The sequence below is a fragment of the Peromyscus eremicus genome, chromosome 8a (assembly GCF_949786415.1).
Source record: "Peromyscus eremicus chromosome 8a, PerEre_H2_v1, whole genome shotgun sequence".
NCBI classification, from domain to species: Eukaryota; Metazoa; Chordata; class Mammalia; order Rodentia; family Cricetidae; genus Peromyscus; species Peromyscus eremicus.
This window is the reverse complement of record NC_081423.1, coordinates 36,550,279-36,570,613: the sequence shown is the minus strand read 5'-3', so window position 1 is coordinate 36,570,613 and position 20,335 is coordinate 36,550,279. Positions and strand designations below refer to the sequence as shown.

At 51.6% G+C, this 20,335-nt stretch overlaps 1 protein-coding gene across 2 annotated transcripts; it reads right to left on the bottom strand.

The window, feature by feature from the left end:
- Nucleotides 1–1,963: 1,963 nt before the first annotated feature.
- Shroom1 (shroom family member 1) lies at nt 1,964–12,766 on the bottom strand. Of its 2 annotated transcripts, XM_059269332.1 has the most exons (8): nt 12,672–12,766; nt 5,729–6,716; nt 5,595–5,650; nt 4,823–5,023; nt 4,049–4,633; nt 3,831–3,960; nt 3,424–3,696; nt 1,964–3,311 (listed from the first exon to the last, which is right to left on the bottom strand). In XM_059269332.1, the coding sequence occupies exons 2-8, from the start codon at nt 6,671–6,673 to the stop codon at nt 2,982–2,984; spliced, it is 2,520 nt and encodes an 839-aa protein (XP_059125315.1). In that variant the 5' UTR covers nt 6,674–6,716; nt 12,672–12,766; the 3' UTR covers nt 1,964–2,981. The 2 variants fall into 2 exon arrangements, with proteins under 2 accessions (XP_059125315.1, XP_059125314.1); XM_059269331.1 differs by lacking the exon at nt 4,823–5,023 and having other exon boundaries at nt 4,049–4,618.
- Nucleotides 12,767–20,335: the final 7,569 nt, after the last annotated feature.

The following is a 20,335-nucleotide window of genomic DNA, read 5'->3' as shown; positions in this document are numbered from 1 at the left end:
AGATGTGTTTCTAATAATATCATAATGGAAGCATGCAAAGGGCATTGTGTAGGGCAATAGGCAGAAATTAGTATCTTCCATGCAGAAAACTCCTCCAAGTGAGCTGGCTCTGTCATGGCCTTGGAGCACAGGCCCACCCACAGGGTTCAAAGCAACAAAAAGCAAAGCATAATGTTAGAGCCCGCAATGGCCTCAGCAGGATCCCGTACGTTTTTAACAAAATGACACAATGTGAACATTGTCCTGTGCTCAATAGCCCGACTGTTGCAACTAATGCTTTTAGTATGAATACGATCATTTAAAATCCCCAACCCTTTGCATTTGTGACAATACACATCAGAAAACAAGCCCAGAAGCAGAGATTTCTCACTTTGGGGTCAGTGGTATTAAACACACACACACACACACACACACACACACACACACACACTCACCTTTTGATGTGTCCAACTTCCAAAAGTACCCTGAGCTTTTGAGAGAAAATATTCTTATCCCTGGTGTTTGTAGCTTCATTACTGAAGCTGGTCTCACATTAATCTGCAAAACTGGTTCTGTGTACTCAGGGCTCCTGCACAAAAGGAGAGGGATTTCTCCTGTGTTTTGGACTATCACAGACCACCCCAAGGTCAGCCTTTCCCAAATACAGTACAAGCCCTCACTGCCTTCCTGGGCCTCCAGGCTTCACACTCACTATTTCCTGCTACCCTAGTCTCCGTCTTTAGCTCCTCCAGGCTTCACACTCACTATTTCCTGCTACCCTATTCTCCGTCTTTAGCTCCCATCCTCTGCTCCCTTCTGGCCTGGCTGATCTAGAGCTCATTTCAGACCAACAGCTGGATCAGGTCAGTTTTGGTTTTTGTGTTTTTGTGTTTTGAGGTGTGTTCAGGGCTCTCAATATGTTGCTAGGCTGGTCTATAACTTATGGCTCTCAAAAAAACCTTCCAACTCCGCCTGGCAGGTGCCGTGATGAGAGGCCCTACACCCAGTGGGTTTTATTTTTTTGGAGGGGGGTGTAGTTGGTTGGTGATGGTTGGAAAAAGCCATGAGTGTGAGGATGGGTATATGAGTGCCATGGCAGCTTCTGGGAGCTGGCTCTCTCCTGTGGAATCTGGAGTTTGAACTCAGGTTATCAGGCTTGCACAGCAAGGCCTTTTATCAGCTGAGTCGTCTCACTGGCCCAAGACTCTAGCTTCTGTGGTGGTGATCCAGTTACCAGGGCAGTTAGCAATTGCTGGTGATTAGTGGAGTGACCCTCAGCCTCTCCTGTTTTCTAACCCGATTCTTCCGTCTCCCCAGACATTGCTGGGCCAGACTGATAATTCTGCCAAGTCCCTCTTCAACTCTGGCCAGACAGGACTGCTGTAGTTTGTCAATGAACGTCCCCTGCCCCCATTCCTCCCCAACCCATGCAGGTAACATGGGCCTGTAGGCAGAGTTTTTGTCAGAACCACCAGCTCCAAAATAAACACACAGAGACTTAATATTAATTATAAATGTTTGGCCAATAGCTCAGGCTTGTTACTAGCTAACTCTTACATTTTATTTTATTATTTTGTTTGTTTGTTTGGTTTGTTTTCATTTTTTTGAGACAGGGTTTCTCTGTGTAACAGTCCTGGCTGTCCTGGAACTCGTTGTAGACCAGGCTGGCCTGGAAATCACTGAGAACTGCCCCTGCCTCCCAAGTGCTGGAATTAAAGGTGTGTGCCACCACCACCCAGCTAACTCTTACATTTTAAATTAACCCATATTTCTTATCTACACTCTGCATGTTTTCTCAGTACAAGTTTATCTCCTTCTCTCTATGTCTCCTCCCGATTCTGAGAGACTACTCCTCTTTGTGCTCTTTTTTTTTTCTGTAAGTCCTGCCTAACCTCTCTACCTGTCCAGCTATTGGCCAGTCAGCTTCTTTATTAACCCAACATAGTGACACATATTCACACAGTGTAAAGGAATATTCCACACATGCCTCTCTCCAAAAATTTATTAGAAAATAAAACACAATACTGTTTTGCATCGCAAGCTGCAGTGTTCTATCTCGACTCCTCTGCCTCCCACCAGCTCTGACAGTGGGACTCGATGCCACAAGAGGTGTGTGCAGGGTTTGTACTCATTGGCCCTGCTTTATTTTTGTTGATGCTGTACCAGGGATTGAACCTAGGGTCTCATGTCAAGCAAGCACTCTACAGCTCAGCTATATCTGCAGCCTCCTCTTTACATTATTTAAAAATTTTATTTATTTGGGGGGTATTTTGCCTGCATGTAGTCTGTGCACCACCTGTGTGCAGGTCAGAGGGTGTCAGATCCCCTGGGACTGGAGTTACAGGTGGGTGTGAGCCATACAAGATGGATGCTGGAAATTGAACTCATCTGGAAGAATAGCAAGTGGTCTTAACTGCTGAGCCATCTTTCCAGCCCCCTACAGCCCTCTTTTTACATTTTATTAAGAGGCACAGTCTAAGTTGCCCAGACTGGCTTTTAGCTCCATCTCTAGCCCAGGTAGGCCTTGAACTTGAAATCTTCCTGCCTCAGCCTCTCATGTACCTGGGATTACAGCTATATCACCAGGCCAGGTTTGAATACTGCAGTTTTTTTGTTTTGTTGTGGGTTTTTGTTGTTGTTGTTGTTTTGGTTTTTTGAGACAGGATTTCTTTGTGTAACAGCCCAGGCTGTCCTGGAACTCACTTTGTAGAACAAGCTGGCCTCGAACTCACAGAGATCTGCCTGCCTCTGCCTCTGGAGTGCTGGGATCAAAGGTGTGCACCATCACTGCCCTGCTGAATACTGCTGTTTTTAAGACCCATAAATTAATTCCCAAATAATTACAAGCTTGAGTAAGGCCACAGGAGAACACTGTGGGAAGATGTGTCCTGGGAATGCCTATTCTGAGACCTCCCTATCCCCTCAAGGGAAAGCTCTCTCTATAGCTTGGCCTCAGTAGGGGGTGAGGCTGGGACAATACTCCTCACCTCCACCACCTGTAACTAGATAGGGGTAGCAAAAAGTGGTTTGTCCAGAGGACAGATTCCTGGAGCCCAGGACAGTCCAGGAGAAAGGGGATGATGACTGAGGTCGTTCCAGATGGTGTCCAGCTGTTCCTTAAGGAACCGGATTCGGTCGTCCAGGCTGCGCTGCTGGGACTGGATCCTGGCCTTGGCGGCCAGCAGCACACAATAGGAGCGCAGATACTCTTCCGGCAGCTCCCGTTCCAACACCTGACGCAGGGCTTGCTCCCGCCGAGCCACGTGTTCCTTCAGCTCCTTAGCATCCTCCTGCTGCCGCAGCAGAAGCCGGAGTCGCTGCAGCAGCGAAGCCTGGAACCACCGGGAGAGGGCGCCGTGAGCACCGCTGCTCCGGGGATGGTCCTGGCTGTGGACCGCAGGCCCCTCCAAGCCCAGCTCTTCCCCCAACCTCAACCTCTTTTACCTTCTCATCAGAGTCGCTGTCTGAGCTCGCCCTGGCCAAGGCGAGGTTCACACGGGCCAGGCGACTGCCCAGCAGCAGCAGCAGACCGAGCACGCGCTCTAGATCAGTCATGAACCGACGGAACCGCTCCAGCTCCCGGGGTGTACAGGCTTGGCTCACTGCAGCTTCCAGATCTCCATGACATCGGGTCCAGTCTGCAGCCTTCCCCCGCAGTCGCTCCTGCTCCGCGTGAAGCTCTTGGAGCATCTTTTGGAGGAGGCGGGCTAGCTCCACCTGCAGGGAGGGCCTAGGTATTTATTCAAGAACTGGGCCAAGCCTGGGAGTTCTCCTCCCAGACACTAAGCTCGGCCCCCACTCAGCTTTCAACCCCCACCGCCCCACCCTCACCCCCTCGCGCCCCGACTCACTTTCTCTGCCTGAATGCTGTTTGATTTTGGGAGTCCTTGGCCACTTGACTGGTCAGGCACAGGGTGAGGGGTAGAGTTTTCCGACCTTGATGCCTCCTGGGTAGTCGGCAGTTCCTGGCTTCTGCAGGACCTGAGGACAAAGGCAGAGTTCTCTCAGTTTTTCTGCCCTAGACTGCAGACTCAGAATCAGGAGTCCCTAGTGCCTGGCTGGCGCTCACCCTGCCTCCGAAGCTCCGGTGGCCTCTTCTCCAGCCTCCTCACAGGCTGGCCTCATGGCAGCCAAGACCTCTGTGGCAGGAAAGAGCCCATCCAGCAGACCCAGAGGTGGCTCTGGACCGGGCTGGGCAGCAAAAGCATCACTCAAAGAAGGATCCAGTCTGGCCAGCTGCTGAACCAGCTCCTCAAAATGCCGACTAGGCCAGGTTGGCTTAGGTCCAGACTGGCCCCAGGTCAGAGAAGTGTGGTGAGGGGTTCCTGAAGTCTCAGAGCCTGAAGGGCATAGGACATCGACCGCAGGAGGCTTGAGGGGATTATTTTCTGTAGCTGTAGAGGGACCAGTGGTCAGCAGTCCGGTAGTGTCAAAGGTTGGGTTGTCATCATTTGTAGTCCCAGGAGGGCTGCGGTTTGTGGGTCTGGAGAAGCCCACAGAACCGTTTACCCCCTGCCAATGGTCGTCTGCTCTTGTGATCCCTGGGCCCTCCTGGAGGGCACTCTCTGCTGAGGCTGTAATCTGGACAACATTTTCGCTCAAGTCGTTTTCTTCCTGCTGGTCAGAGGTGTGGAGATCCCTGGAGATGGAAGAGCTACTGAATCAGAAAAGGCCCCCCCCCCCCCCCCCCCCGCGAAGACAGCAGCTGTCTTTTCAAGGGCTGCCAGCCCTCAATTCCCACCACCTGGGCACTACAAGAGAGAGTTCCCCGCCCTCTGGCATTTTCTAGATGACTGTGTGTGAGGAAAGTGTCTCCCTGTGCTTGGACACAGTGGGGATTCACCTGGTTGGGAGCCCCTGGGGGGCATGGGAATCATGAGGTGGTGGTGTCTCAGCTTCTTCCAGGAACACATCATCATCAGGGAGAGAGGGGTTCGGAGTAGACACCATGAAGGTATCGGGAACCCTCTGACCACAGCCGGCTGGGCTGCTTTGGAAGACCTCTGTAGGACACACCACTGCATCCTCTTTCTGAGTCAAGAACCTAGAGGCAGGGACCCTACAGTGACCAGGAAAGAGGTCACCTTCCCACTGCACCACAGAAATAGTAGTTTGCAAAAGACAGAAGTCTCCAACTGAGGCAGGTGGACGGTCTCCTAAAAATGAATCCGTTGTCAGCGTGACTGGATTTCGAATCACCTAGGAGACACACCTTTGGCTAACTGTGAGGGAGTTTGCAGAGAGGTGTCACTGGAGAGGGAAGACCCACCCTGGATGTGGGCAGTGCCATCACGTGGACCCGGGTTCTGGACCGAACAAAAAGTGGAAAAGGAGAAAGAGAGCTGAGCACTAGCAGGAATCTGTTTCCTGACTGCGGATGCAGTGTGACCAGAAGCCTCACGCTCCCTGGATCCATGCCTTCCCTGCCATGATGGATTCTACTCTCTTCAACCCTGAGCCAAAATAAGTATTTCTTCTCTAAGTCCTCTTTGTTAGGAATTTGGTCACGACAATAGGAAAAGTAATGAATACATGACCCGTGATTCCTTTTTAAGCAAGAGCTGTGAAAGTGGACTCCAGACATCTCTGTCCCCAGAGAGTCCCATGTCTCTCACCTGGAAAGCTTGATCTGAAGTAATGGTCTCGGGGTTTCTGTCCTTTGAGGAACAGCCTAGAAAAGGGAACAGTGGCCTGAAATATAGCAGTCTCCCAGATGCCTCCCTCCCCCACCAGCCTTTCCCTTCCATACCTGGCCAGCGGCGGCCACAGTTCTTTCTGAACCCGTGCGGGGACTCATGACCTCGCCTGAAACGCTCATACTCCGACCCGCAGGCCTACAGGCATGGCCACGATTCACGCATGGGGAGTCCAGCTCCACTGAGCTTAGAGACTGAGTCTCCTGCAGCCCTCTGGACTTAGCGTGCGCCCCACGCAGCAACTCCTGGGTGGAGCAAGCCTCTCTCAAGCCCTCGCCCGTGGGTCCACCGCTCCAACCCACGCGATGCAGTTTGCCTGGCTCGGAGAAACAGCACATCCGCTGCTGGCTGGCCAGACGGCCCCGGTCAGCAGCACCCAGCGCTCGGACCGGGGTGCGTGCGGACTCCGCTTCTCCTCCTCCCTCGTGGCAGCTGGAGGCGGAGCGCGCGTGCACCGTGGGAGGCCGCGGGGGGAGCGCGGGCCGCAGGCGGCCGGGCAGGCTCATGCGGAGCTCCTTTCTCTGGAACGATGTCTCCCGCAGCACTCGACGCTGCGCACCCTGCAGCCGCTGGCGGTAGGCGGCCCGTGAGGCTGGGGGGCTGGGCGGCTCAGTGGGGCGTGCCGCAGCCTCAGCCTCGGCGGCCAGCGCGTACAGCAGCGGGGTGTCCTGTCTGCTCAGGGACCCCTGGCTTCCTTGGACCTCTGGGGGCCGCGGGCCACTGTGCCCAGCGACTACCGGTTCGGGCCGCTGGGTAGTTGGAAGGTCAGCATCCTGCCGGGTAGGGGATCGGCCGCCCCAAACCACGCGCACGTAGTCCCAGTCTAGGTAAGGGAGGAGCTCGGTGCTAGGGGACGGTGTGCGCATCTCCGGACCACCAGACGCCGCGGAGAAAGAGCTGTAGGCTGAGTCGGCGCGCGTGGACAGCCGTCGCAAGTCCAGATTTCCAGAGGCTGAGGCCGGGGAGGTGCGGTCGCTCCCAGTACCCAGGGCCTCCATGGCTGTGCAGTTGGAGACTAGGGCCGGCAGGCGTGATGGAAAGCTAAAACCAAACAAAACATAGATGGGCTGTTGGATGAATAGTTCAGGTAAGGGTTAGGACAGCCTGCTGGCTCCTAAACCACAGAGAACCCGGGGCTTATATATCCACTCTCGGGTCGGATGGTCCCTAGCTCTGGCATCTTCCTCCTACCCCTCAGTGTGGTAGAGAAACTGGAGGTTGAGATGGCGTGGGCAATTGGACTCGTTGTAGAGCGCAGGTCTGGGGGTTGGGATCCTCAGTTCTGACGCAAATGGCCCATTCGCTTGCCTTGGGGACTGGGCCTTCCCGAGCTGCACCTCTGCCCTGGCACCTCTACCCGTGTTGAGAACAGGCGCATGCTCAAACCTCAGTCCCACCCAGGCTGCTTCCTGGCCATTCTGTTGGCTTCTCTGTGTGATCTTTCCCTGATAAACAACGATCAAGAATGTTCTGAGATCACAGAGAAGCCCAGAGAAGGGGGGCAAAGAGGCAAGGCAGGCGCAGAGATATCTTCACCGTCTCCGTTCACCCCACTCTGTGTTCTTTATGGTCCAGGTGAGTCATAGAAATACCCACTTTAATCCTCATCTCCCTATGTGCTTTTTACACATGAGAACCCTGAGGTTCTGAGGAGGAAGCGATTGGCCCAGAGGCACACACAGGTCCTAAGTGGCATAACCCTGGCTGGAATCTAGGCATGCCTCCAAGCTCACTGCAGCCAAAATCAATTTCCTAGAGGCAAACCCTGCCCAAAGCCCTTGTCATGGCCCCCTTCCCCCAACAAAGCCCAAACTCCAAGTACCATAAATTCCAGAATAACGACTGGGTGGGTCTGCAATTCTGCCTTCTGTCTAGGAACCATGAGCAGACACCCACCTCCTTTATGCCTTGCCAATAGGACTCAATTTGGGGGTCTCTGGGTTCCTGGGGACCTCCACAGCGTCACTCACCCCCTACTCTGTGACTGTTTGCTCTTTCCTCCTTTCGTTCCCACCCCTGAGCTTCCTGAGGACAGGTCCTGCCCTGATATGTCACCCAGTGCCTGGCACCAGCCCTGGCATGTAGTCAATGTTAAATAAATAGTTGCTGAATGGCAAGGGAAGGGACGGGGGTGTGGGGAGTTGATGGAGGGGTGGCCTTGGCAGGAAAGGAAGAGGCTCCATGTTTTATGCCCCTCTTCCCCCCTCCCTATTAGTCTTTTCTGGGGAACTCAACAGAATGTGTGAGGAGGCCCTGGCCACCACGGATATAACCAGGTTACTCATGCATTATCAGGAAGAAACAGAGCTTGCAGGCAAGCAGGACTGCCTGGAAACTGATCCCTCCCCAGTGCCGGGAGGCAGAGCCAGGGGAAGGCCTGGGCGGTTGTGCTGGGTCTGGCTGAGAGCAGCTTTGAGGCTTAGGGGATCTATGGGGAAGTTTGTCTTCCTTGGCATACTTGGGGGGTGGGTGGGGTGCATAGATTAGGGAGGTACACCCCGGCACGTGCTCCAAAAGCAGGCTCATTTGAGCTTCCCAGATGCTGGAATTCAGGGTCACCCTACACCCACCTCTCTGAGGTGCAGGATACCATACATTGTTGGGAGTGAGTCCAGGAGCATAAAACCTTCCTATAATGGAGAGGCAAGTGAGCCTTCACTCCACCCAGGGCCAGACATCTTGGTGTGGCTGTGCTGGTCGTATTCATGCCCAGCAAGACCAGCCCACAGGTTGAGAACCACTGCCTAAAAGGATAGTCAGCTCTTCTAAAAGGTCTACCCTGGCTGCTCCTAAGTTTTCTTCTCTTTAAAAAGTTTTTTAGGGGGGCTGGAGAGATGGTTCAGCGGTTAAGAGCACTGGCTGTTCTTCCAGAGGACCCAGGTTCAATTCCCAGCGCCCACATGGCAGCTCACAACTGTCTGTAACTCCAGTTCCAGGGGTTCTGACACCCTCACACCAATGCACATAAAATAAAGTTAAAAAAGACTTTTTTTTTTGGAGCCGGGCAGTAGTGGCACACTCCTTTAATCCCAGCACTTGGGCAGGAGGATGTCTGCGAGTTGAGTTTGAGACCAGCCTGGTCTACAGAGCTAGTTCCAGGACAGCCAAGGCTACACAAAGAAACCTTGTCTCAAAAAACCAAACAACAACAAACAAAAAAGTTTGTGTGTGTATGTGGTGTCTGCACATGGGTGTGGTGTATGCACATGTGTATGCATGTGGGAGCCAGAGGTTGATGTCTGTCTTCCTCAATCTCTTTTCGCCTTTTTTTTTTTTTTTTTTTTTGAGACAGCCCTGGCTGTCCCAGAACTCACTAAGTAAACCAGGATGCCCTTGAACTCATGGAGATCCACCTGCCTCTGCCTTCCAAGTGTCAGGATTAAAGGTGTGTGCCACCAAACCTGGTCCACCCCACTTTTTGAGACAGGCTCTTTTACTGAACCTCATGTGGCTAGGCTGACTGGCCAATGAGTTCCCGGGATCCTCCCATCTCTTCTCCACCCTCCACACCCAGCAGCAGTGCCCTGCTCTTTCTCAGGTGTTGGGGATTCAAACTCAGGTCCACATGCTTGTACAGCACGCACTTACGAACCATGCCATCCCCCAACTCCTCTCTTCCTCATCTTTCTAAACCCAACTCATGCCTATCCATGTCGGCATGCCGAAAGAGTGATGAAATACTAAGATATTCCCTCAAAGGAGGCGTTGAGGCTGGAGAGGTGACTCTGAGCCTGACAACTTGAGTTTGATCCTTGGCATGGATCCACATGCTCATTGTCATTGTGGCATGCATAATCTCTCTCTCTCTCTCTCTCTCTCTCTCTCTCTCTCTCTCTCTCCCCACTCTCTCCCTCTCTCTCCCTCTCCCTCTCTCTCCTACATGTAAACACAAATAAATAAAAAAAAATGTTTTTTTAAAGAAGCCATTTAAGTAGGGTGGTAGTGGTACACACCTTTGATCCTAGCATTTGGGAGGCAGAAGCAGGCAGATCTCTGTGAGTTTGAGGCCAGTCTGGTTTACAAAGTGAATTCCAGGGCTCCACAGAGAAATCCTGTCTCAAAACACCACAAATAGAAGAAGGAGAAGGGGAAAGGGAAGGAGGAGGAGGAGGAGGAGGAGAAGGAAGAGGAGGAGAAGAAGAAACCATGAAAATTTATATTAGTGAGTGTCTGACACAACGAAGGATTCTCTAATCACCAGATAAAAATGGCTAACACAGCTGGAGAGAGGTGTTAAAAGCACTGGCTATACTGGACATGGTGGTGGCATGCTTTTTGTTTGTTTGTTTGTTTTGTTTTGTTTTTCGAAAAAGAGTTTCTCTGTGTAGCTTTGCGCCCTTCCTGGAACTCACTCTGTAGCCCAGGCTGGCCTTGAACTCACAGGTATCTGCCTGCCTCTGCCTCCCGAGTGCTGGGATTACAGGCGTGCGCCACCGCCGCCGCAGCCGCCACCACCAACACCAACACCAACACCAACACCAACACCAACACCAACACCAACACCAACACCAACACCACCAACACCACCTTTTAATCCCTGCATTTGTAAAGCAGAAGCAAGTGGATCTCTATGAGTCCGAGGCCAGCCTGGCCCATATAGCAAGTTCCAGGCCAACCAAGGCCTGCCTCAAAAGTCAGACAAACAAGCAAACAAACAAAAAGAGAACTTGCTGCTTTTGCAGAGGACCCAGATTTGGTTCCCCAGCACCCACACGGCAGCTCACAACCATCTGTAACTAGAGTTCCAGGGGATCCCATGCCCTCTTCTGTCCTCCATGGGCACCAGATGTGCATGTGGTACACATACATACATGTAGGAAAAACACTCATATAAATAAAAACATAAAAATAAATTTAAAAAACAAAACAAACAAAAACAGCTTAAGGTACAGAAAGGAGACTCACTGGGAAAAACTGTTCACTGTGCAGGTCTGACAACCTGAGTTTGATTTCCAGGGCCCATAGGAAAAGTCGGATTCAGGGGCTGGAGCGGTGGTTCAGCAGTTAAGAGCACTGACTGCTCTTACAAAAGCCTGAGGTTTGGTTCCCAGCACCCACATGGTGGCTCGCAACGAACTATAACTCCAGTTCCAGATGATCCAGCACCCTCCAAAGGCCACTGCATGTGCTTGGGCACATAAAATGCTTTTGAAAAGTCAGATGCTGTAATGCATATCAGCCAGTAATTTCGGCATACCAGCAGTGAGATGGGAAGTAGAAACAAAGCAATCAGCTGGAAGCTTGCGGGCCAGCTACCCTCAAATACACTACATAGCAGCAGAAACAAGAGAGACCTTGCCTCACCAAGATGGAAAGTGACAATGGACTCTTGAAAGATCCCCTCTGATGTCTATAGCCACACTCCGACACTTATGCCCATACTAACACGCACACTAATGTAATTAATGAAAACATCAATGTATAGTGAACCATTAAATGTGTACATATGTAGGTTTTCTTATTGCCCCTAACTTGTCTCAAGGATGCTATCGCATTGGTGGCCCCAGCAGGTTTCTGTCCACGCAGGACTCCCATATCGTACTCTTTATAGACTCTGCTGTACCACCAGGGCCTGGAGCCTCCGCACAAACAACAAGGAATGTTCATGCTTGTCCCCAGAGCAGAGGTTGCAGTGTAGTCTGCTAGAAAAGTAGACTAGGGTCTTGGGGATGGAGGAAGGTACTTGTCACCTAACAAAGAATAAGTGAGCTGTGCTCAGGGTTCAGAGCTCAGGCTCTTGAGGGTGGAAGCACCAGCCCTGGAGGATGACACTCCAGAGACTGGACAAGACTGGCATTGGAGAGCAAGCAGATAAGCCATAGAGCACTCATTCATTCTGGGGGACCTGGGCTTTCCTGTGGCCACGGCAAATTTCGCGGTGGTTGGGATATGGGTCTGGTACTCGAGAGTGAAGGTGGACCCAGGCAAGCAACCAGACCCAGGACTTCAGTCAAGGCTTGTGGGGAAGTTCAATGAAGACCGTTTTCAGTGGACAAAAACCCTGTCAAGGCCATGCATGCGAGCCCAGGGCAGGTAACAGGCGAGGTACAGGAGAAAAGACAGCCTCAAAGCTCATCTGGAATGAAACTGTCCTTCCAGCGCCATCTCCCATCTGACTTCCTGTGTGGACCTGTGCAGGCCACTCCTTGCCTCTGGCCTTCCCGTAGCACTGTGGACAGCTGTAAGTGCACTAGGCTGAATCTCTGGGAGTCAGACCCCCCAGGGTTCAGGACTAGATCCTAAGTCCTAGCACCCCAGGCTAGGTCTGATGGGTGAGCTCTCTGTCCAGCTCCTTGGTTCTCTCTGTCCTCCTATTGTCCATGGCCATAGGTGACATTGCACCCCTGTGCAATAACTGTTCTGAGACATAGCAGTTGGTCCCTGAAGCCCTGGGGCGGCCCCTGCTGAGACCCTGCTTCCAGGAGGTGTACAAAAAACACAGAATGCCTGTGACACCTAGGTACAGAGTCACTGCCATGGACAGAGCACATACACAGGTTCAAATTCCAGGCAAACAGGGACCCAAAAGGGGGTTGGATCCAAGCTCTGGGGACCACGTTGTGGCAGCAGAGTCACATGGAGAGGCGAGAGAGCGGGTGCTTGAGACACTAGGAGAACCGGTGGCCTCTGACCAGCATATTTCTAGGCCTTTCCTGTGGGGCTCATGGTCCGAGAAGATCAGGGACTGAGAGGGACTGAGATTCTCCAGCAACAGAAGCTTAAGAACAGAGGGTCACCGGGCGGCTGCCACTGTGTACCGAGTCCCCGCAACAGCTAGGACAGCTGGACGGTTCTGTCCCCTGCCAGGCCTGGACAAGAGTAAAGGTGCGCAGGGTTCTACTCGGCTGACGCAGCCGGACCGGACTCCAGGTCAGAAGGTCCAAAGGAACGACGGGTCTGGCTGCTTCGCGGCCACCACTGTCACCGCCCCGATCCGATCCTCCCGTCCTGGTCCTCCTCCTGCTGCGCGTCCCCTCACCCGGCCCCGCAGCGTACCTGTGGCTCCGGCCGGAGACGCTCTCCAGGGCGTCCGCGTCCGGCTGCGCGGTGACATCCGAGCCCCAGGCTCCAGCTCCCGACGCCACCTCCAGGCTCCGGCCACCACAAGGGAGGCGCCACCTCCTACCAAGAGGGGCGGGAGCCTCGAGTGGCGGCGGGGCTCCGGGAGCCGCGCCCCTTCCCGGTGTGATTCTGCGCGTGGCCCCTGTCCCCGGGCCCGGGACCTCTTACCAAGGCAGAGAGCAGGAGCGGGAGGGCGATCGATCGCACTCGCTCCTAGCACTGCTGGATCTGCAGGCAAGACTTCAGCAACCACAGTCTCCTAGGTGCGGAGGTCAAACTCTCTCCGGAGCACCAAAACCTCACTTTTTGTTTTCCTTTTAAAAAATGACATTCACGTATTTATTTACTTATAGGTGTGCGTGTGCGTGCGTGAGTGCGTGTGCGTGCGTGCGTCTTTGTGTATGTGTGTGCAGGCTCCCATATGGAGGTCAGAGAACAACTTCAGTTCTTTCCTTCCACCCCGTGGAGTCCTGTGATCCAACTCAGGTGATGATCTGGCTTGATGACATAAACCTTTATCCACTGGACCATCTCTCCTGGCCTGTTCTCCTAAATTCCGTAGAGGAAAGAGATGTGCCCCCGGGCTCCTGCGTCATGCTCTCCCTCTGAGTGTGCTTTAGATGACAATGGCTATTTGGTCAACTCTCTCTGCAGACATTTCCCAAACCCTGCCGCCTACCTGACTCTTTCCACGCGCTCTCCTTTGTCTCCCTGCTTCCCATTTCTCCCCCTACCAGACCCAAACCAGACAGAGCCCTGGACATATGGGCTCACATCTGCGACTGGGAATGCGCCTTCACCTTCTGGGACCATCTCAGCCCCAGAGAATGCTCTGCTGGGCCCTGAGAGATGGCCCAGTGGTTTGGATATCTTGTTGCTTTTGCTGAGGACCTCAGTTCGACTCCCAGCGCAAAGCAGTGGCTCGCCATCATTTGTAACTCTAGTTCTAGGGAACCCAACACCCTCTCCTGACCTCTGAGGGCACTAGGCATGTACATGGTGCACATACATGCAGGTAAAATGTTCATGCACCATGCACATAAAATTCAAACAAACAAACAAACAAACAAAAACCCAGAATGTTCTGTCTTCATCTGCTACTGTGCTCTCTCTTGCCCAACTTTCCAAAGTCTATGCTCTATTCCTGGGAGGGGTTGGGGCCATTTGTTGAGCCCCTCCATTTCCAACCTTGTTCTGACTTGGTCTGAGCATGTCTGGGGACAAGGCTGTGTCCCCCCAATCTGGCATCTTAGCAAAAAAAAAAAAAAAAAAAAAGGCTTGTTTGTATAATAACTGGAAGCCAGGACTCTATCCAGGAGTCAGGGCTGCCAGTCCTGGGTCTAGAGAGTCTGAAGTTTCTGTTTATTGGGTCTTCTAGGGAGCCTAACTCCTGAAAACCAATCTCAATCTCTCTCTCTCTCTCTCTCTCTCTCTCTCTCTCTCTCTCTCTCTCTCTCTCTCTCGTATATTGTGGGCTGGAGAGAGGGCTGATGTTAGGAATGCTTACTGCCCTAACAGAGGTCCTAGGTCTGGTCCCCAGCTTCCACATGGCAGCTCACTACTATCTGTAACTCTAGTCCCAGGCCAGCCTGGGCTATGTAAGGAGAACCTGTCTCAAAAATGAAAGTCTAGTTGTCTCTACCCTTCTGTGGCTCAGTGCTTTCTGAGGCTTGGGAGAGTTCTACTCCAGAGTGCCTTATATGGACAGACTTAGCCAGGATTAGGTCACAGCCCTTGATGACCAAGAAGCTGATGGGTGGGGGATGGGGCAGTGCTCAGTAGGTAAAGTGCTGGCCACTCAGCATGAGTAGCTGAGTTTGGATCTGCAGCACCTAGGTAAAAAGCCAGGTGCCACAGCTCACACTTGTTACGCTGTGCAAGGGACATGGTGGTGGTGGTGGTGGTGTGTGTGTATGTAGATGGATTCCTGGAGCTGGCAGCTGGAGTTATCAGCCAAACTGATAAGCTCCAGATTCACTGAGAGACCTTGTCTCAAAAAATAAGGTGTGGGGAAGTGATAGAAGAAAATGCTCAGAGTCGATCTCTGGCTTTCATATGCGCACACATACACACACACACACACACACACACACACACACACACACACCACACAGACAGAAAGTGAGCCTACGTAGACTGGACACTTGTCATCTGAGCTGAAAAAGAAAGACCTTTACAACAGGTATGGTGGTGTGCATCCCTGATTCCAGCTCCCAGGAGGTGGAGCCAGCAGATGAGGAGTTCAAGGCCAGTCTTAGCTACATAGTTAATCTGAGGCCAGCCCGGGCTGCATGAAACCCTACCTCAAAAAACAAACAACAAAATAAGCAATCCGGAAGTAGTTCAACAAAATCATGGTGTCTGTCTTTTTTATTTTGTTATTATGTGAATATTCATGTGAATGGGATGAGTTTATACACTTGAGTGCAAATGCCCACAGAGGCCAAAAGGCGGCATCAAGTCCCCTGGAGCTGGAGTGACCATCAGCTGTAAAATGATTGACGTGAGTGCTGAGAACGGAACCTGGGTCCTCCGGAACAGCAGTACACAATCCTGACTTCTGAACCATCTGTCCAGCCAAATGTCTATTTTTGAAATACCAACAAAACATGAATCATTATTTACATCCAAATGTCTACTTAAACTGTCAAAACTCCTTCACTTTTTGTTTCCTCTGAGAAAGTCTCCAGACCTGGTTGGCCTCGATTTCACAATTTTCATGCCTCAAGCTTCCCTAGAGCTAAGCCACAGATGTGAGGGCAACTGGCTGTGACATCTGTCCCCTCATTGATCGCCTGAGTTGACTCCGATCTCGCTGGCTAGGCAGGTGTTCCTATCCTGCGTGTATGTCCCTTCCCCACGCAGATGGGGGCCAACCTTTGATCAAGGATATGAGCAGCTACAGTCGCCTGCTAGAACCTCCAGACTCAGTTCCAAGTGCTGGGCCACCACACCCGGCTGTTTGCACACCCCCCCACACACACACACCCACACACCCACACACACACACACCACACACACACTCACACACATACATGTGTTTGTTGCTTGTTTTTCCAAGATGAGGTTTCTCTGTGTAGCTCTGGCTGGCCTGGAACTCACTATGTAGACCAGGTTGGCTTCCTCTGCCTCCTCTGTACTGGGATTAAAGGTGTGAGCCAGTATACCTGGCTGGGACCACATTTAAGATTTTTTAAAATTTTATTTTGTGTGTGTAGGTGTTTTGCCTGCACACATGTCTATGTCATATGTATGCCATGGTTCCCACAGAGGCCAGAAAAAAGCATCAGATCCCCTGGAACTGGAGTTACAGATGGTTGTGAGTCATCACATGGGTGCTGGAATTGGAATTGAACCCAGATCCTCTGGAAAAGCAGCCGGTGCTATCAATTGTTGAGCCATTCCCGTGCTGGGGTCAAAGGTGTATGCCACCACACCCAGCTCTGCTCTTTATAAAATTATTATGTATTTTTAATTGTATTTGGGTGTGTGTGTACATGTGGAGGTCAGAGGTCAATCTTGGAGGTGGTTCCTCAGGAGTCATCTACCTATTTTCTGAGACAAGGTCTCTCTCTGAGTCCTGGGGCTCAGTGATTAGGCCAGGCCGGCTGGCTAGCAAACCCCAGGAATCTGCTGACCCCGGGCCCTCCACTGCTGGGATTACCAGTGTGAACCACCACATCAAGTTTTATATGTGGATGCTGGGGATCAAACTTGGATGCCCAGGCTTGCATGGCGAGCACTTTACCCACTCAGCCGTGTCTTTGCTTTTGACTTACACACTCAGTTCACTAAAGTTAGCCAAAGACAGGGCTTTGGCCATAAGAAAGGAGTAGAGGGAGAATGGAGCTTCCCAGTAGCCAAGACCTGAGTGAGGGCTGGGGAAGGTTGGCAGCCCTGGAGTGGAAACAGCTCTTCCTTCAGACCCACTGTTCCAGAGAAGGCGTGCTGGGTTGTGGCGTTCCTCCTGAATACACGCACCTCACCTTTTCCCTACAGATGCTATTCAATTGAATCATAACAGTCAACTTTCCTCTTCCAGACAGACTCACAGCCCCAGGCCTGGGATCTTCCTGGTCTGTGCCCCTTTGTCCATTATCCACAGGCCTTTGCACAAAAGAAGATACGAAAATGAACATAGACCTCTGTCTTCTGCCAGCTCCAGTGGATCCAACTTTTTTTTTTCTGGTCTTTTGGCACAAAGATGAAATTCATATCCCCTACAGCTCACTTTGGTTTGAAAAATTAGAAACTAACTTAGGAGCTGGGGACTGTAGTTCAGTTGGTGGAGCGCTTGCTTGCCTAGCATGCGAGAGGTTCTGGGTTCCATTCTCAGCGTTACATCAAGTTGGGCATGGTGGCGCAGACCTGTAACCCTAGCATTCTGGAGGAGCAGGCAGGAGGACCACCACAAGTTCACAGTCACTTATAGAACTTTTGAGGCTAGCCTGGGTGGGATACATGAGACTCTGCTTCCAAATAAGAAAACAAAGAAGCCTAGTGTGGTGGCTGGCGCATGCCTCTAATCCCAACACTCAGGAGGCAGAGGCAAATGGATCTCTGTGAGTTCAAGGCCAGCTTGGTCTACAGAGTGAGTTTCAGGCCATCCAAGACTACATGGTAAGACCTTGTTTCAATGTCACCCACCCCCTCCCAAAAAAAGAAAAGAAACTAAGTCAGGTCAGAACTGAGTTGCATCTGTATCCTGAGATGACAGTCTCGCACATCAAACCATCAGGCTGTTCGCTTGCATTTTAGACTCTACAAAGAGGTGAGGTCGTGTTCTCAAAGCCTCTCTTCCAAAAGCATTCTTCTGTTCCAGCTAAAACTCCCAGACTTCTGCCCGCCGTGGACTCGGCTGACCAGGAACAAAGATCCAGTTCTAGAGCGCTGGCCCAAGGCTGCACATTAGAACTGCATGCTGGACTTTGGCATAGAACTTGGAGGCAGCATGCCATGTGCACGTGGTGGGGTGAATTTTGATTGTTGGCTCTGGAAACAGAGAATAAAGACTCCTGGGTTCACTGGGAAAAACTTTTTGCTTTTAACTGAGAGTCTGCTGTTAGTCAGACTTTGATGGGAAACATAGGTGTGAATATGTTGGCTTCCATCATGGTCCACATGGGTTTTGTTTGTTTGTTTTAGATAGGGTGGCCTCAAACTCACAGAGATCTGACTGCCTCTGCCTCCTGAATGCTGGGATTTAAGGCCTGTGTCACCACTGCCCGGCAGGCCTTGAACTTTCTGTGTAGTCAGAGATAACTTTGAACTTCGGACCCTTCTGCCTCCACCTCCCAAATGCTGGGACTACAGGTGTGAGATACCACGCCCAATTTATATTAAGCTGGAAATAAATCCAAGACTTCATGCATGCTAGGTAAGCACTCTACCACAGACCTACATTCCAGAGAATATTTTTAAGATTCTGCTATCCCAGGGGTGATTGTGAACACACACACACAACACACACACACACACAGAGACACACACACACACACACACACACATCATAAAGAGAAAGAGAGCGTCTAATTAGTACCTTTTGGACTTCAAGAAGAGCAAAAAATAAGCCAGGTGTGTTGGTACACACATTTAATCCCAGAGACTGGGAGACAGGCAGGCGGATCTCTATGTGTTTGAGGCCAGCCTGGTCTACATAGTAAGTTCCAGGACAACCAGGGCTATATAGAGAGACCCTGTCTCAAAGACACCCTTCCCCGTGCAGAAAAAAAGCAAAAAAATCAAACAAGGTCACAAGTCACTGTTGCCTCTCCTGGCAGATCACCTAGCAAGACAAAAGGGGGAATGTATCTGTGAACCGGGAAACACTGAAGGAATTCTGGTGCAAAGAGCAATTGACCCCAGCTATGTAGACAGGGCAGGGATGGAACCCCAGACAAGTTCATTGCTCAACCTCGATTCCTCACGATAGAACAGGGACAAACAAGTGTTTTGTCTACAACTCAGTGTCCCAGGGCTGGGAAAGCCAGAGCCACAGAAAAGCACACGTAATTTGAATGCTAGCAGCTGTCTGACCCCGGAGATATCCCAGCATTCCTGACCTCTACTTCCTCATTCGTGAAACAGGGAGCCTGCTCCATACCTGCCAGGCAAAGACGCTTGGGACGTGAGCCCAGGTCTCTAGGCCGTCGGTTAATGTTGAGCACTCCCTACACAGCCTGACATCAGTCCCAGTGCAGTGTCCCGTTTCAAGGTTTGCACAAGAGGGTCTTCTGTGGGTACTGCCCAGCTTTGTCCCTACACTGGTCCCCAACAGGGCCGAGCACCTCATTTTTAGGGGGATTGTAGATGGTGTAAGTACCGGGAAGACAAAGCCTCTCCTCACAGCCAACCTGATGCTCCTGCCAGAATGAAAGCCTCTCGGGTGACCTGGAGATACAGGGACAGGTGAGATGCTCTCAGAGTGGGTCTCCAGCTGTTGCTGCACAGCTGTCCTTGGTCATTGGCTGTTTTCATGGCCTGGCTCTCTAGCCTTTTGGCCAGTTCTGTGAGCCACCAGAATGTGAGCAACATATTTCTTCTGAGAATAAGGCCGGCAGACTGGTTGCGATGCTTCTAACTATGATGTTTCTTGTGTGAAATCAAGACAACTTCTCATGCTGGGATGCCCGTGTTGGGAGCAGGGACATGAGTCAGATTGTGGTGTGCAGAGTTATGAATTCCCTGGGGGAAGCCGCACGAAGGGGAGGGATCTGCCCCAACAGTCCTGGGGTTCAGGTAGGTTTCCTGTCCTTTGATGTGGCTGCAAACCCTTTAACAATTCTTACACAACCTCGGGAAACAGGATGAAGCAGGGGCCAGGAGAGCACCAGGAGGGCAAGTTCCTGGTTCAAACTCATAAACACATGCTATAAAAAAAAAGAAAACAAGATTTCCCTTCATAAACACAAAACTCAAAGGCAAGAAAATGTGGACAGTGCTTGCTTTTTCCTTCCCATGCACCAAGGAAGGTTAACCTAGATTCTGCCTTTTCTTCTCACACTCACATAAGCCAAGAGACTAAGCCGATGTTGGCCAGGGTAGGCCTGTCTGGAGACTCAGCATGACAGGCTTCCATCCCATAGCTGCGGGGCCTGGCTGTGGGCTACACTTCCTTTTTCCTTCCCTCCTCTGTCACACGCGCACACGATGCTGGTAACGAGCGATCATGACTCTGAGTTACGCAATGCCCAGCCAAGCTTCACCTCCTCAGTGGACTCTTTCTCCAGCGCCCTAAGCAGAAGCCTCTGCTCCCTGGTCCCCAGGACACCTCTGTGGTTTAAATGTTAACTATGCCGACAGACGTAAGTGTTTGAACTCTATGTTCCCAGCTGGTGGCGCTGTTGGGGAGGGTTGCGGAACCCTTAGGAGTGGAGCCTTGCTGGAGGAAGTTGGTCAAGGAGCACTTTTTGAGCATTTATAGCCCACCCCTCCTTCCTGTTCTCTTGACTGGGGATGAGATGTGACAAGCCACTTCCTGCTCCTGCCCTATGCCTTCTGGCCAGCACGGAATGGATCCCCTTGAACTGTGAGGCAGAGTAAACTCTTCCTTTATGATACTACTTTTGCAGGGAATCTTATCGCAATAAGGACAGAAG